Source organism: Cavia porcellus, unplaced genomic scaffold (assembly GCF_034190915.1).
Source record: "Cavia porcellus strain 051 isolate PalLab524CR breed Dunkin Hartley unplaced genomic scaffold, mCavPor4.1 scaffold_5, whole genome shotgun sequence".
Lineage (NCBI taxonomy): Eukaryota > Metazoa > Chordata > Mammalia > Rodentia > Caviidae > Cavia > Cavia porcellus.
This window is the reverse complement of record NW_026947488.1, coordinates 8,964,562-8,980,907: the sequence shown is the minus strand read 5'-3', so window position 1 is coordinate 8,980,907 and position 16,346 is coordinate 8,964,562. Positions and strand designations below refer to the sequence as shown.

General features: G+C 40.1%; 1 protein-coding gene and 1 non-coding gene across 5 annotated transcripts in view; one reads left to right on the top strand and one right to left on the bottom strand.

Moving 5' to 3' along the window:
• The window catches only part of Dok5 (docking protein 5), a 149,444-nt gene that overhangs the window by 86,056 nt on the left and 47,042 nt on the right, over positions 1–16,346 (top strand). For all 4 annotated transcript variants that reach the window (XM_003463651.5, XM_063248127.1, XM_013145651.3 and 1 more), the window contains exons 3-5: positions 10,768–10,882; positions 10,968–11,087; positions 13,839–14,028. In XM_003463651.5, coding sequence (XP_003463699.1) covers positions 10,768–10,882; positions 10,968–11,087; positions 13,839–14,028 — 425 coding nt within the window. The remainder of the gene's footprint in view (positions 1–10,767; positions 10,883–10,967; positions 11,088–13,838; positions 14,029–16,346) is intronic.
• Positions 2,235–2,375, bottom strand: LOC111755169 (U4 spliceosomal RNA). The gene has a single exon (XR_002789752.1). It is a non-coding gene; the product is annotated as a U4 spliceosomal RNA (small nuclear RNA).

Genomic DNA, 16,346 nt, shown 5'->3' with positions numbered 1-16,346 from the left:
GAAGAGTCCCCTTCCTACCGACAGATCTAAGTCAGAAGCTGAGATTGAGGCTGTCCCCAAGGGCACAGGAGCGGTGTGCTAGGTATTTATGTCTGCTGAATGTGCAGAACACATTGTAGAGTGTTGGACTTGCTTACCTCATGACATCTGTAGCTACATATTTTTTAAAAAGTGAATAATTGTAGTGAGTCTTGGGATCTCAGAAATAAGGGAAGGCTCAGAAAAAAAGTCCATGCATATTTATCTTGAATCTGGCAGTCGTACTTGTAGGTATGTGGGCTTCGATTCATAAACCAGAGAGGCTAAGGAGAAGAATATTTGATGCAGAGAGAGCATTCAGTGGATGTGAAGAGGTTGCAAAATAAGATGTCCATGTGACGTCAGAGCATCCAGTGACAAGAAGGGCACTCTCTGCTGCACTGCGGAGAGTCACAGCGGCTGTCTCACCACGCCCAAGCCAAGCCTTGCCAAGGCAGGGATGTTCTGACAGGGTCATCAGCCTCCTTGTCGGTGTTCTCCACATCTGGAGATTTGCCCAGCCATGCACAGAAAAAACAGAAAAGGTAACACTGAGGCCAGCAAGTTAGCACTGCAGAGTTAGGCCTGCTGTAGCTGTGCCGCACTGAACGTATACTGACTTCATCCTTTTTATAAATATTTACGTAGCATTTACATTATGTTTGGCATCGTAAGTGACCTAGAGATGGTTTAAAGTATGCACAAAGAAAGACGTGGGTAGCTTTTGTGCCTGAAATGTCATCTTGAACCCCGACTCCCTGTGTGTCCAGAGGGAAGTTGGTATTTGCCTTCTGAAGACACATCACCAATCAAATATTCTTAACCAAAGCATTCAATAAATGTGCATTATATATCTTGTATATATGTGTCATATATTACATTTATATGTGATTATATGTGAGTTAAAGCAAGTGAAAGGACAGTGAAACTTGATGGTGTTGATCTAGGCAACATTGCTGTTTATTGTATTCTTCCAGCATTTCTCTGTTTAATAACCTGCAAAGTAAAATTTTGGAAGAGAAAATCATTCCCAGAAAAAGGGTTCTGAAAACAGAAAATGAAGAAAATATTATTTTAAATGAAACATTAAAGGAATTTGAACTGAAATAGTTCCAAACATATCACTCATACTAATTAATTAGAATAAATTTAACACCCACGCCAAAAAATAAAACACTCAATTGAATATAAATACAATAATTCAAATATAATCTTCTTAGTAGTTAAAATGCTTTTTGTAAGATACACATCTGAAATGACTGCAAACAAAAATTAAAAATATAAAATGTTATCCCCACAACAGAATACAGAGCAGAACCCGAAACTTCTCAGGTAGTGAACAGTGTGGGTGACTTCCGTACATGATTTGGAGCGAAGAAATGCAGGTGTTGGAAATGCACGTGGCATGATTCCACTTACATAGTTTTGAAAAGGCAAAACCAATCCATGGTGACAAAGGTGGCTTTCTTTGTGCAGGACTGAGCAGAAGAGGTGGTACTGACTGAAATGGTTTATATATGTCAGTTGGGTGGAGGCTGCCAAGATGTGTGCAGAAGTGAAAATTCGCAGACCCCAGTCTCGAGGTTCCTGTTCTGTGCCAGGTGGGCTCTGTCCGCAGGTCCTGATTTGCAGATTCCTACGCTCAGTGTGTCTGGCAGAATCTCATTTGAGTGGAAAAGGCACACCATAGGTGTCACGTGTACCCATGTCAAAGCAACTGTACCAAAGAATTGAGTTTTCTTTAATATTTTAAGGTTCAAGTGGGAAAGATGAGTTTAGTTCAAATTACCTCCTTCTGAATTGAAAATTGCTTCATTTTTACTTGGAAAAATAAATTTACCTTCTGGGTTTTCTTTCTCCCAAGTGATACATTTTTAAAGACTTCTAAAGCTTTTGAGGCTGGAGATTTAGCTCAGCAGCATAAATGTCAACCTGGCAAGCCCAAGGTCATGAGTTCGATACCTGGTACCAGATAAATAATAATGAAAGACTTCTAAAGCTTTTAATTTTTAGAAATATCTTTTAGCCTATTGTCTCCAGAATGATGTGCATTCACTTAGCTGGCTAATCATATATTCATTCATTTCTTATATTGTTTGTTTTATAAATATAGTATTGGGAAAGGCACGGTCATCTCGGGGTCAGAAGTTACACAGCTGTATGTAGGTCCACCTTTTCTTTTTATGTGTGAAATCATAATTACTTTTTTTTTTCAGACTCCATTGAAACTGTCAAAAACTGCCAATGCTGACTGTATTCCAAGTCATCATGATGGGGTATTGGGAAAAGTTTTTGATTAGCAATAATCCCACCTTGGATAAACCTTACTGGCTACGATACTGCAGCTGCACAAAGCTCATAATTGCTTCTTTGATTCTCACTTTATTCCACTCTGTAATTTGTTTAATAATAGTACCAATGCTGTTGAATGGTAACAATTTGGTATTTAGTGGTTGATTTAAATGAGTGGGCCTCATTCTGAGAAATGGATTTAGAGCTTACTGTTGGGATAGGTAGGATGGGCTTTATTTCTTCATGTAATTATACTAGGTCTACTGTAAAATGGGACACTGTGTAATACTTCCTTTGACAAATCCGAATGATTCAGTTGCCTAAAACAGAACCAAGAACCAATGTTCTAGTAGAGTTTGCTGATTACTATTTGGGTAGCAAATCTAGTCTGTTTCATAAAAGAGGCAACATTGTTATAATGATATGAGATTTGAAAGAAGAACTATAAAATTTGTTGGTAAAAAGGGTGTTACTGGGGTGTACTAGACGTCTGCTATAGTAAGTCTTCCATATCTTGGTAGCGCATAACAACATATTTCATTTCATATTTCACCTTGCCTTTGATATACAAGGGGTCTGTACCAGCCGTGGGTGTGCTAAGCGCAGGTGGATTAGTTTAACTCAGTTGAGGTTGTGTCTGCTCCCATGTCCACGAAGGAGGAGAATGTTGTGAATGGTCAAAGTCAAGAAGAGGGGAACCTCCTAATGACAACTGCATTTGAAAGGAATCTTCTTCATCACAGCTTAGCTCTCATTCTGTCATCCAAAGTGAGATATGTGGCCAATTCCAGAGTCAGGAAAACATTCCAAGTATTGGGAGGCAATGGATCATTGTGAGCAAATAATCCAGGACAAAAAACAAAGGTTGCTGTGAACCGTGGAATTTGCCTGCAATTTGATTTAAATGTCTCCAAATCAGTGAATCATTTTTCCAAAGCTTATCTTTACCGCATCTTTTCTGACCCCCTGCCCAGAAATATCCTTTATTTCATAAGCAAATGTCCTATTGAGATTTTATTATCTTTTGCCAACTGAATTTGCAAGAAGCCACTATCTTTTTAAAATTATGTTACTCCATGATAATTTCTGTAGGAAGTAAGCCCAGCATATCCAAACTCTGCACAAATATGTAGTCAACCTGAGTTATTAAAAATTACCACCAGGTTTGTGGAGAAAATTAAACATTTCCAAGGACCTCATGTAGGCGTTCGTTATACAGACGTTTCTGGTCTTCTTTGACAGCTAAAAATTTTACCTCCATTTCAAGAGAAAGAGCTCAGGAATTAGTAATCATAAATATGTTCTGGAAAAAAAAAAGAAAAGAAATCTGAGAGATCGAAGAGATCACATAATTAAATTGAAAGACCAACCAGGGAGAAGCCTAGAAAATAAAAATTATTTTAAATTCTTGAGTTGGTCTGATAGGGTTTCCACATGGATACTGTATAAAAGAGTAGATTAAAATACTTAAATTTTAATTTATATGCATCATAAATCACAAAGTGACTTTTCTTGCTTTTCTGCTGACTAACTAACCCTTGCCATGGCAGTGAACATTTGTAACTGGATCTCCTATCCAACCCCTGTTTGCAGCCGTTCTTTAATCCTTTAAGTCATAACTCTCAGATACATTTCAGGTTTTGTTGCTGAGGCTCTATTTGCCTTCTCGCTTGAGAGATGCAATTGTGAGGTGGGTGAAAAAGGCACAAAGGAAACAAGCAACAGCCTTCAGTTAGGGGAGCTTTGGGAGAAAGGCGGGAACAAAGATAGTCATGTTTCCATTGAAATCTATTGTCATGCCTCTACCAAGAAAAGGAGATTGTTCTGAGTGATTTTATGACCTTAGTGGCTCTCCACAGAGCTCTGCCCTCAGTAGGAATGTAAGGGAAAAGTCAACTGTATAATGGTAAGGTTAGGCAAGGAGCAAGACTTATATTTTCCTTAATGTTTAGTCATTGCTATCTACTCATTAATTTTGCCACGATCAATATTTCCTTTGCTCTTACTTACTTTATATTACGCTTTAAATCAGTAAAGTTTTTTCATTTAAAGAAGTTCACTGTAAGAGAAAACTTTATTGCTACTGTTCATAGAAAACCAGTCCCACTTGCAGTATCAGAAGCTGCCAATGGAAAAGAAGTATATCAGAAAGCAAATAAGCATCTTAAATTGTGGATGCTTTTTTATACCTTCTAGTAGTCTTCCTGATGTGTGTGTTAATTATGCATGCACTCAGGAGCACGTGCGCACACACACACACACACACACACAGACCTAGCCTATTAACATATGTTTTTAATGTAATGCTAGGGATCCAATCTGGGTCCTCAGGTATGCTAGACAAACAACTCTACCACTGAGCTAAATTTCTAGTCCTGCTTAATGAAATTTCAAGTGTATCCTAAGTACTGTGTCATTAATTATATGTACATTGGTGTGCAGTGGATCTCTAGAACACTGTAATCTTGTGTGGTTGGAACTTTATACCCACTGAATAGCAACTCTCCCTTTCTCCTCCCCCTCAGCCTCTGGCAACCTCTCACCATCCTCCTGTTGGCTTTTATGAATTTGATGGCTTTGTTTACTTCATGTACAAAGGATTATTCAAGTGACCCTTCTATGATGAGCTTCTGTTATACAGTATAAGTCTTCAAGACTCACCACACTGTATCATAAGACAAGATGATGTGTATATAACGTATTTTTTTTACTCATTCATCTGTTGATGGGTGTTTTCCCTTTTCTGGCTGATGTGAACAATACTGCCATAAATATAGAGGTCCAAGTATCTCTTCAAGATCCAGTTTGCAGTTCTTTTGATAATAACCCCAAGCAGGTTGGCTCAATTGTAGGTAGTTCTGCTTTTCATGTTTGGAAAGACCTTCACATTGTTATCCATCTTTGTGGCATGACTTTATGTTCTCACCATTGAACCCACAGCATTCCAGTTTCTCCAGATCTTTGCTGACACTGTTTTTCAGTGCTGTTGGTCATAGCCATTCTAACAAATGGGATGCTTCACTGCTGTTTTGATTTGCATGTGCTTGATGATTAGTGATGCTGAGACACTTTTCCTGTAGTGCATTACATGTCTTCTTTGCAGAGATGTTATTTTCAAACCCTTTACCAATTTTTACTTGCCTTCTTTTTGTTATTGAGCTGGAGGAGTATTTTGAAGACAATTCCTTTCTGATACATGGTTTGAAAATATTTCACCCCATATTAAGAGTGTTGTGAATGAACAACTTTGTGTTAGTCCTAATCTTAAGAGGATTCTCTCCATTTCTCACTGGAGTATGCTATTAAATATGAGCTTTTCATGTATAACCTATATTGATTTATTTTTATGCCTAGATTGTTGACTGTTTTTAATCTTGAAATGGTATTAGCTTTTGTCAGATGCTTTTTCCAAGCATCTACTGAGATGAATCTCTGTGACTTTTATCCTTTGTCTGTCAATGTGGCATATTACATTGATCAAATTTCAAATGTCAAACCACTCTTGCATCACAGGGATAAATTCCACTCGATCATGATGTATGATCTTTTTAATGTGCTATTAAACTTAAGAAGATTGAATTCATAGCAGGTACCCTTTCCAAATATAATAGACTGAAATGGTCAATTGGTAGCAGAAGAAAAACTGAAACATTCACAAATATGTGGAAATGACAGTGTTGACACACATTTTTTACATGGGCTTTGAGTCACTTTGTGATTCTAAACTTATATTCTATATCTAATGAGAACAGTTACAACTAAGAGAGTTCTAATTAAGAAATGTCGTTAGCAAAACATTTATTGTTCAAGAGGAGGAGAGATCAGAATGAAAATAAAGATTGGTAAAATTACTGTATTTATGATTAGATTATTAAGACTAATCATGCTACTTAGGGGCAGGAAATGATGAGGAGTCCATGAGAAGAGGCAGGACTCTCACTTCAGTGAGATGGAGGAGGAGGGCTGGATTATCCATGGTTACAGTCTATAGTCTGTGGAAACTGGAGCTCATTAGGGTGGACAGAGGTGGAGTCTGTCCAAGGCTGTGAGGAGCCCCAGTGCCAGGCTCGGGATGAGCCTTTACTCCCTGAAGATTCAACTCGTGGTTATTGGCTGTCTTTCCCCCCATTTGACCTCTGGAATGGATAAGCTTATTCCTCACCTCTCCAGCTCTCCGAGGATACAGTCTCATTCTTTTTGGAAGGGAATGTGTCTTGGTATCTGCACCAGCAAGGCTCATAAAAAGGAAAGGGAATGTGACAACCAGAAATCAGGATTCTGATCCAAAGGATTCCACTCTGAGATAAATGCAGGAGTGTGGCTGCTGGGGAAGCAGCAGGGACATGTGTTCTTGGGCCTGGAATGTTACCTCAGGTTTCAGTTACCTGGGTTCACTTCCCACTTACCTGAAGGAGATAACAGCATCATTCACAGGTAGGGACTTTTGTGTTACTTTAATGGAGATACTCTCATTGTTTGGAGCACATCTTGCTGTTCACAACACAAAATTTTGAAACGTAGCATCAAATAGTATAAATCCATATTCAAGGAAGACCTCATCTTATGGGACCACTGAGGCGTGTATCATGGTCCCGATTTCTGTACTATATGTGTTTCTAGGATATGAGAGTCCAGTGACAGCTTCCTGTCTGCGTGCATGCTGAGGAGCACTGGGAGGCTGTGTAGCCTCTACCCTGTGCATCTCTGTCTAGTGTTGCATTTCTCTATTTTTGTGCTGCAAAGAGTAATAAAATCCATGACCTCAGACTCAGGAAGGACCTTCAAGAATCCAAACCTCAGGCTGGATGAACACATAATGCCACTCACACGGTTGTGAACACGTGTTCTTGTTGAGCTTCTCACCCAAGGGTGAAGATGGCCAGGTGCACAAACGTCCACCTCGTTTCTGATAACGTCACTATTGAGTGGGAGCCTGAGACTTTATGACGCCCTCTGTGTGCCTTAGAAGTGCAGCTACTTGAGCAGACTGGCTTTCATGAAAGAAGTATTAGACCATAGAACCTGCTTTGTTTTTCTCTTTGCAAAACGAAGTGAAAAATGAGTAGACTTTATGAAATTTGGGTGTGACTTGCAGAGATTTCTGCAAATGTTCCTTACAATTGTTATTTTGGTGCACATGTTGAGGAAAGTCCTGTTAAGAGGAGGTGTATATTTCTGCTCTTTGGAAAGCAAGGCTTTTGTATGAGCGTGAGTGAGTGTGAGCTAAGCACAGACAATGGCTTTGGAGCCAGTGGTTGTGTGATGTGTACAGTCACGACACTGCCCCACTCTGTGAGCATTCATTTTCTGAGCGGGGGTGTCGTGTGGCTTATTACCTAAACCAATTTCCAAAGTGGGTAATTGTGTTCTGACTCACACAGTTCCCCTGCGCTTCCTGACAGTTTCAAGTGACTTATAGCTTCCTGTTCTCCCTTAATGGATATGTAATGAAGTGACATATTTCAAAGTCGTGGCTGTTTCAGGCTAGAGTGGACTTCTCTTTCATAATGTCTCAGTAGTGGGTGGGCATAAAACTTGGCACACATGAGCCCTGCTTCTGCCCTGAAAGAAACCATTGTGCAAAGAGAAGTACTCAACTGGGAGATGATTTTGAGGTGCTGAAGATCTTTTTGGCTGGAATTTTCAAGTGTTTATCATTAGTATTTCCGATGCTGCAGGAGCCCAGGCTTTGGGAAGAATCTGCCTCATTGACATGTTGATCCCACCACTTTTTGGCCATGAAATGATTGCATATAACCTTTCTCAATCTCGGTTTCCTTATCTGAAAAGTGCTGGTAATAATAACACATATCTCTGGGACTTTTGTAAAGAACAAAAGAGACATTCTATATGAAAATACAAGACACAGTGTGTGCCGTGGGGGTCAAAAGCACTGGCTCTCAGTAAGATTATTTTTTGTTGATGTCATCTGCCAAGAAGCCATTGCTAGGTTATTCAGTTCCAGTGGGGGTTGAAAGAATAAGTAGATGAGTTACAGTGGCAGACAAGAAAACCAAGCATTATGCGTCACGCACAGAAGAAGAGAGATGCTGCTAGTTTATTCATGGTAAACTTATGACAGATTTCCCAGGGGAAGCAGGCTCAAAGGATAAGTGAAATTTTCCTGGAGGAAAAACGCAGCACAGGGTATTCACCCTGAAAAAGCTCCACGCCAGTAAATTTGTGGGTGAGTTTGGTCTTTAGCTCTTAGAATCCATGCATAGGCATTGAGTTTCCCCTTATGAGACAAGCTTTGTATTTAGACTCAGGCAGTGCAACGGTGAGCAAAATGAAAACATTTAGCTCCGTGGAACTGTCACTCAAGGCAAGGACACCAAACTAATAACTTACGTAGCCATAGGAAGGTCATGAGGGACAAACACAGGAAGTCATTGAGTGGTGTGACTTCTAGCCTGATTAGATTTTGGGGTGGCGTTTCCAGGAGTGTTTCTGTGGGTAACTGAAATTTAAACTAAGACTCTAGGGTGAGTGGGAGTGAGGTAGGGATTGAGTAAGGAGGGCTCTGTGCTCGGAAGACACGGACCTCCTATGAACTGAATAAGGTCCCCAGCTTGTCTGGAACATAGCAAACCTGGGGAAGGCAGCAGAGAGTCCTGTGTTTGCTGAGATAGAAAGCCGGGAGCCCACAGGGTCATTTGAACCAAAGGATTGGGGTGTGTGTGTCAAGTGTGATGGGAAACTTGGTAGTTTTATTTCATGCATGGAAATGCCAGAATCAGCCTTACATTTTTAAGAGATCATCTACTGTTTGCATGGTGAATTGCTAGGTCAAAAACGGAAACAGGGACAGAAATAAGTTATTGCAAGATGAAAGTGGCTTGTATTGAGGCGGTGACACAAAAATAAACCAAATTAATTGTTGCATCTGGCCAAGTCTGGGGGACCTGAGGTAGCTGATGGGACGAGCTTCCCAGGAGCACTGTGTGCTAATACATTTGCATTTATACTACAACAAGGGCCAATGGAAGTGGAGACCAAGGAAATGAAATAACCAGATTAGCATGTGCGTGGAGGATATTTATTTCTGTTCCCACCTCCTTCTGGAGCCAGGCAGTTATTGGATTTGGAGTAACAGCTGGGAGAAGGGCCCAGTATCACTGCAGGCGAAGATTGATGGGAGGCAGATTCTTTTGCACAGCAGCACAAAAGAGATATATTAAGGGGAGGTTAAGCTTGTCAGTGTGAAAGGCTTATTTATCTTGTAAATTCTCACCCTGAAGCCACCTAAGCCTTTCTGGCAAGAACCAAATATGCTGTTGTCCCAGAGCAGCTGGGGGTCCACCCAGCACCATGTGTTTCAGGCAGTGCTAGGAGGACCACAGCCTTGTGGGAGAGGGAAGGACAGGGACAGTGTCTGATGGGGAGCAGCTTTCCTACTGGTCGGAGCAGGGCAGTGTTCCCAGATTCTAAAACAGAAGGCTCATAGCCACTGAGTAGCTAAGGGTAGATCAGAGATAGTGAAGGTACATAAACCATTGCACTGATAGAGAAATTTGTGCTGACTTTGTGGTGGGATATATGATTTGACCCTCAAGTCGTGGTTCATCCCTGAGCCTCCCTGCACTCTCCCTGTGACACAAAAAGAAATATTCAGGGGTACGTCGACTGCCCCATCCTCATCAGTGGGGGTGCTCGGAAGGGATGAAATAAATTTTCTACCTTTGTGAAGTTTCCAACCTACCTCCACTTACCGTCCCTTATGATATTTAATAGAGAAAGATTATTTATAAGCCTTTCTATGTGTTAAAGACAAATCTGGGTTGATAGTTACAGAGCTGGCTAGCACTTTTCCTTATCCCCTTGCTTGACTTTATGCAACCAAATTCATGCACTGAGTTGCTGCTGATGGCAGATACGTGTTGCCACCCCCATAGCTCCAGAGAAGAGAAGTGTGTGTGAGCCAGGCTCCATGCTGTTGGCTGGGATCAAGCATAGAGAGAAGAGGCTATGACTTCCCTGGGCATAAAAGATCGCACATCAGAGCTGAAGCACTGACTGCAAACATTAGATACTGCCTTGAGTTGTGTTGGGCAGTTACTCTTCCTGCAGAGCCCAGCTCACAGAACCCGTGTTCTTCCCAGGACTGTCACAGTCATTAACCTCAGAGCCACTCCCCTCTTCATGAATTGAAAAACCTGGGTAAAGACCTTTGTTTCAGTCCTAAGTCCATCATACCAACTGGACTTAGGACTCCCCTGGCTTCCCATAACTATAAATACACCTTAGTGTAAAGACACTCACCATGGGATGCACTGAAGGGGGTAGATGGTTTTAACTTGTTGGAATTCTAATAACTTTTTCATGGGATTACAAACATAAACTTGGACTGTAATGAGCCTGGAAAAGGCTTTCTATTTTAGATCTCAGCCCTGGTGCTGTAGATTAGAAAGATTCACACAGGATGTGTGGCCAAACTTTCAATTATTCCTTTTTCAGGTTACAGAACTCAACAACGTGAAGAATGTAGCTCGATTGCCAAAGAGCACCAAGAAACACGCCATAGGGATTTATTTCAATGACGATACCTCCAAGACCTTTGCTTGTGAATCAGGTTTGTCTCGAGGCAAAGGAGCTTTTGTTTTTGGCTTGTGGGTAGGTGCTGAGCGTACTTTTTCATCTTCTGGCCATTTCCACAGATCTTGAGGCAGACGAGTGGTGTAAAGTCCTCCAGATGGAGTGTGTGGGAACGCGGATCAATGATATCAGCCTCGGAGAGCCTGACTTATTGGCGACTGGGGTTGAGAGAGAACAGAGTGGTAGGTACAAGAAATTCTCAGCTTCTTTTTCTATACAGTTTTTCCCAGTATGGTAAAACATAAGCCATCTTCATGATGCAAAAATTTTGCAGTTATTAAAATGCATAAAAAACAGCAAAAGTAACTTTCCACCCAGTATACAACTGATGTGAACATAGCAGTGTGTTTTCTTGTAGCATCTTTTCCAGTGTGCATTATAAAAGTGTCAGATGCCAGGTAGAAATTTTGAGGCACCTACTCTTTGCCAGGTTAGCAAAAGATGCTCTACCAATAGTAGATTATTACAGCCCCATGGCATAGATATTATTACTTCTCTGATTCTGCAGATGAGAAAACTAAAGTTTCAAAGGGGTAAACATCTTGCTCCAACTCTAGTAGCTAGTTAGTGTTTTTAGTTCCAAAGAGTACTCTTGGGCCTGAATTTACAGCATACGGATTTTAAAGTATAATGGATTTTTGTCTTACTATTTCACTTTCAGTGTTATTGAAAGCTTTCCAATGCTTTTAATAGAATTTCAAATTCATGAATGTTTCATCAAGTTGAAACTCACCTAAAAATCTGTGATTTTAAAAAAATACTTAAGCACTTGAGCCAATTCAGTTTAACATGCAGTCGAGGAATGCATCGTTTTAAGTAATAACGACCAAAATATTCATGAGCATTTTAGCAAAATTCAATGTTGATTTACACCGTGAGCCTGGAATAATTTTTTCATCTTCAAATAGCCTTGCGACGGGGTAGATTGGATCCCAAGGTCCTGTGTTAGTGATTGACTTGATAGATGAGGGTTTAGGGCACTGGAAGGGGCTCCGGGTCACCTGGATTGATGATGAACATGGCAGGCGTGGAATTGTACTGACTCTGTCCATAGACCCACACGCCATTTGTTAGTCAGAGATGGTCTCCTTCTTTATTGGGACGGTGTCTTCATGACACATTTATAGTCTGTGGCTCTATTGAATGTACCATGGGTGCCATAATCCATCTCCACTGAAGTGTTACTGACCAAGCCCTGGAAGTGCTGCTTAATTCAGAGGAGCCTCTGTGTAGATTGGGAAACTGAGCTACAGTGAAGTTAAGTCATTGACCAGGGATATCCGCCCATTCTCCAGACCCCTCCCCTCATGATTCACTAGGGCAGGCTAACCTTGCCCGGAGAGGACACACCCAGAGCCTCCCAGATGGAGATCTGGAAGCAGAACACAGGGAAGCAACATGCCAGGTTGAGGTGATCCCTGTTTCGTAGAGTGCTCAGATCAGCACTTAATTTTAACACATTTTATTTGCCGAGCAGTACCCTGATAGCACTGCAAATAGAATTCAAAATTCATTATGCTTGAGATTTACTTTTCCCATGCTGGCTTTCTGTATCTAAGTTTCCTCTTCTGCCAAGTAGAAATAAGCGTATCTCTGGCATAAAATTACTAGGGATTATTATGAAATCCTACCATGTCTTTTGAAGTATTTTACATTCTTAATTTGTATAACTTCAAGTAATTATAATTAAAATTGCTACTCCCACTACTAAGATTCTTGAGCGAGTTACAGGTAATAGGAAATAAATTTGCTTTTAAGCAAATGATTGGATGATGCTCTTTCTTACTTGACACTTAAGGAAATCAGTCTTTCTTGCTTGGTCTAGACCTCTCAAGGGAGAAGTATGCTCCATTAGAATGCATTTTTAAAAAGTAGTGGTTAATTCAAAAGAAGTAAATATTTGACAATTGAAAGTTTTAAATGACTTAGAAAATTTGGATTATAGATTCATGAATACATTTTATGAACACAATCTTAACATTACTACTGTATTTACTAAAGTAAATTCTATGAAAATTGTAATGATTATCTTTTTAAAAATAATTAGCTTGGAAAACCACTAAGATTTAATTGTTCATGCCACACTGTTTTGTCAGATATAGACAATCGATATTAATGATGACTAAGTGGAAATGTGTTTGCTATAGTAATAGTATTTTGCTTCATATATCACTGAAAGATTTTGACTGTCATTTTTTATGTTCATGAATTTTCTAGGAATATAGCAAAAATGTAGTAATTGTATCTATAGCCTGTGGTAGTAATCAAAAGAATACATTTAGAGTGATTTTGGTTACATTTTTTACAAAATCATCCAAAGAAAGGGTGGGTAAAGAGAGCATTTTCTTAAAACTAGTTCAAATATATCTATTGATTTTCCCCCAAAAACGCTGGTCAGTTGAGTATATAGAATTTGTGTGGAATTTTATTTAAATAATTTGGGGTAAAGCTTTACTCATTTATATAAATGAGCTGTATAAATTATGAGTTGATTAATAAAAGTTTAGTATAACTAGATCGTGTGACAATTATTTTGCACCTGTATCTCTTATGAACACAAAAATGTGAGGCTAGTTAATATGTGCTTAGCAGGAAAAAAAGCTTTTAATCACAACTTTATCATTTCACTGCTTTAGTTTTCCACTGGCATTCAAAAGTTTTTATTATGAAAATTTTAAAAGTCTAAAAATGGCCCTATAATTGTTTATAGTGTATGTTGACAAGTAGTATATTTTATTATTATATTATTTAATAGGATTTGCATTAAAAATCATTTTCCAGGACTGTCCATTTATGAGAATTGTTAATCTTCTTGAATATTCAATGAAGTCCTAAAATATGAGTTTGAATTAGTTTTGAATGCTCTGTGTTTCTACAGTGTCTGTGATATTTTGTTCCTGGGATTTGAGACTAACCTTTTGTTTTTCTCCCAGAGAGATTCAATGTGTATTTGATGCCATCTCCTAACTTAGATGTACATGGCGAATGTGCCTTGCAGATTACATATGAGTATATCTGTCTTTGGGACATCCAGAATCCCAGAGTCAAACTGGTCTCTTGGCCGCTAAGCGCCCTGCGGCGGTATGGAAGAGATACCACGTGGTTCACTTTTGAGGCGGGGAGGTGAGTGCTGTGGCTTTTAATGACTTTTTCCAGATCTTTGTTTGCTTTTCCAAGTTCATATTATTGAGGTCCACCTATGAGATCCAACTTGAGGAGGTTTGTAGAGCTGTGACTGTAAAACCTGAGGGGTGCTGTAAAATCCCCATGTATTCAGTCTGACTTTTTTTTCCTGAAGAGGATTCTAGTATTTCACCATGTAATGTGAATTTTCATTACACTGTTTGATTCCACAACACAAACTGAAGGTGAACTAAAGAAGGTGCCAACCATGTTCTACATACTGGGTTAAGCTAAGCAGAGGCCACCTTCTTGGTTTTTGGAAGGCTTCCACATTATTAATTGTTTTTCACGTTATGTTTCTGCAGAGGCATTAATATGAGGGAGTATAAATACAAGGGGCCATTGACAGCTTTCATGTTGCAGTTTGAGGTCCATGTACGGTGCTCCCTGACACTGGAAGACCTTAAAACCATGCATATTGTCCCTGTTGTCAAATCGGTGACCACATGTGGGCTTCTCAGTGTTCCTTTTAGAGGTTAATATAGGAAGGGAGAGAGACGAGAGGGAGAGAGGAAGAGAGAGAGAGAGAGAGAGAGAGAGAGAGAGAGAGAGAGACTGCAACTCCTGGGTTGAGCTCTGTGGTAAGGGGACCCCTGGGCAGTACCTCATTTGCTTTGCCCCCAGTCTTCCTCCCTCAGGGTTTGGGCTGTTTTTGAAACACCACAGCTCAATTTTGTATTTTAAATTTTCAAGTGACTAATTTTAAGAAATTCAAGTGCATCTGCGTGTGGTCTGAAATTACATTCAAACTGAAAGCAATCAACTCGTGATGGTAAAACAAAGTCCGTGACGTATGCTGTTCTTACAGCAGCGTGGTATTTGATGTAAGGGAAGTAAAAACAGAAGTCCCAACCACCACCCAGGACCCCAGTTCCTGGGACTAGCTGGCACTAATCCTCCCTTCTAATTAATTTACCTACTTCATGTTACACAGAGCTCATTATAGAAAATTTACTTTTCCAAAAGATGTTCTATTTGATGTTCTTACAACGATTCAAACAAGTTTTTAAAATTCTTATTTCCCATAAACCTCTTCTCTTGTCTATGTTATCTTCAAGAACTAAGAGGTAGGTTAGTCACCTTCCCAGATCACAGAGATCATCACATAAAAAAAACAAAAACCCTGCAGGACTGGGGTAGTAACTCAGAGGTAGAGTGCTGCTTGCCTAGCATCTATGAAACTTCTTTAAATTATCACCTTAATATTCTAGGTATAAGGGAAATACTACCTATGTCCTGTAAAAAGCTTACTTCATGTTGTCTGTGTGTTTGCACCGTGGAATTGTGCTCATATTTCATAAAGGTCACTTACTCTGACCTCACCGTGGATGCTATAATAGAAGGGGCAAGATGGGGCAAGATGCTGAGGTCGCTTGGGTAAGAGAGATGGTAGGTGAAAAATAAACACATTGGCGACATGAATTCCAGAATTATTTCACTGGTCTTTGACCCAAAGCTGATTTGGAAAATGAAAACATTTCGTTCCATGACTCTGTCAGCCTCTTCGTGATCTGTCCTGGGGGATTTTATGCATGAACTCCAGCAGTTAGATGATTGTAATAGCTACAAACTCAGACCACACAGTGTTGCACCTGAAATAGCTCAGAAGCTGGGCTATTTGCTGGCATTGAACAGCGTTCTTCTGCAGCGGCCATCCTGTGAGAGGCTGAGGTGGTGGGGAACCCTGCTCTTTAGGGTCTCCTCACTTTTCAAACTGCGGGCAGTGTGTAGCGTACTGGTGTGGAAGTCAGGGGGGCCTGGTGTTTTACTGGCCTTTGACCTTGGACACGGTGCTCACCTTCCTGTAAGTTTATCTGAATAAACTTCCTGCAAGGTCTTCTGGGGTAAAAGCCGTGATGGCCACAGGTACCCCAGGATGGTGCCAGGCTTCTGAGCAGTCTCTTTCATGTCTGTATGCTTACTCTGGAACAGTTCTTGGCCTTGGAAGAAACAGACAGGGTGAAACCCAAGGTAAAGCTACTGCTTCATATTTTGCCTGAAACTCAAATAAAAATGAATTTTTATAGTTACCATCAAGATGCTCCGGATAATAAGATCATTCGTGTTTCCCCAAGCGTGAAAGTTTCATATCTGCTGTACTTTATTAGTGAAGATGAGTTTTTTTCTCTTGGCTATTTTTGGATGTATTCAAAACAAGGCAATTTCCTGTTAACTATTGTAATGTCTTCCTCACTTGCATCATGAAACGAGCAGGGCCTGAGTCACTCCAGTATCCACGTGTCTAACAGGCGTCTGCA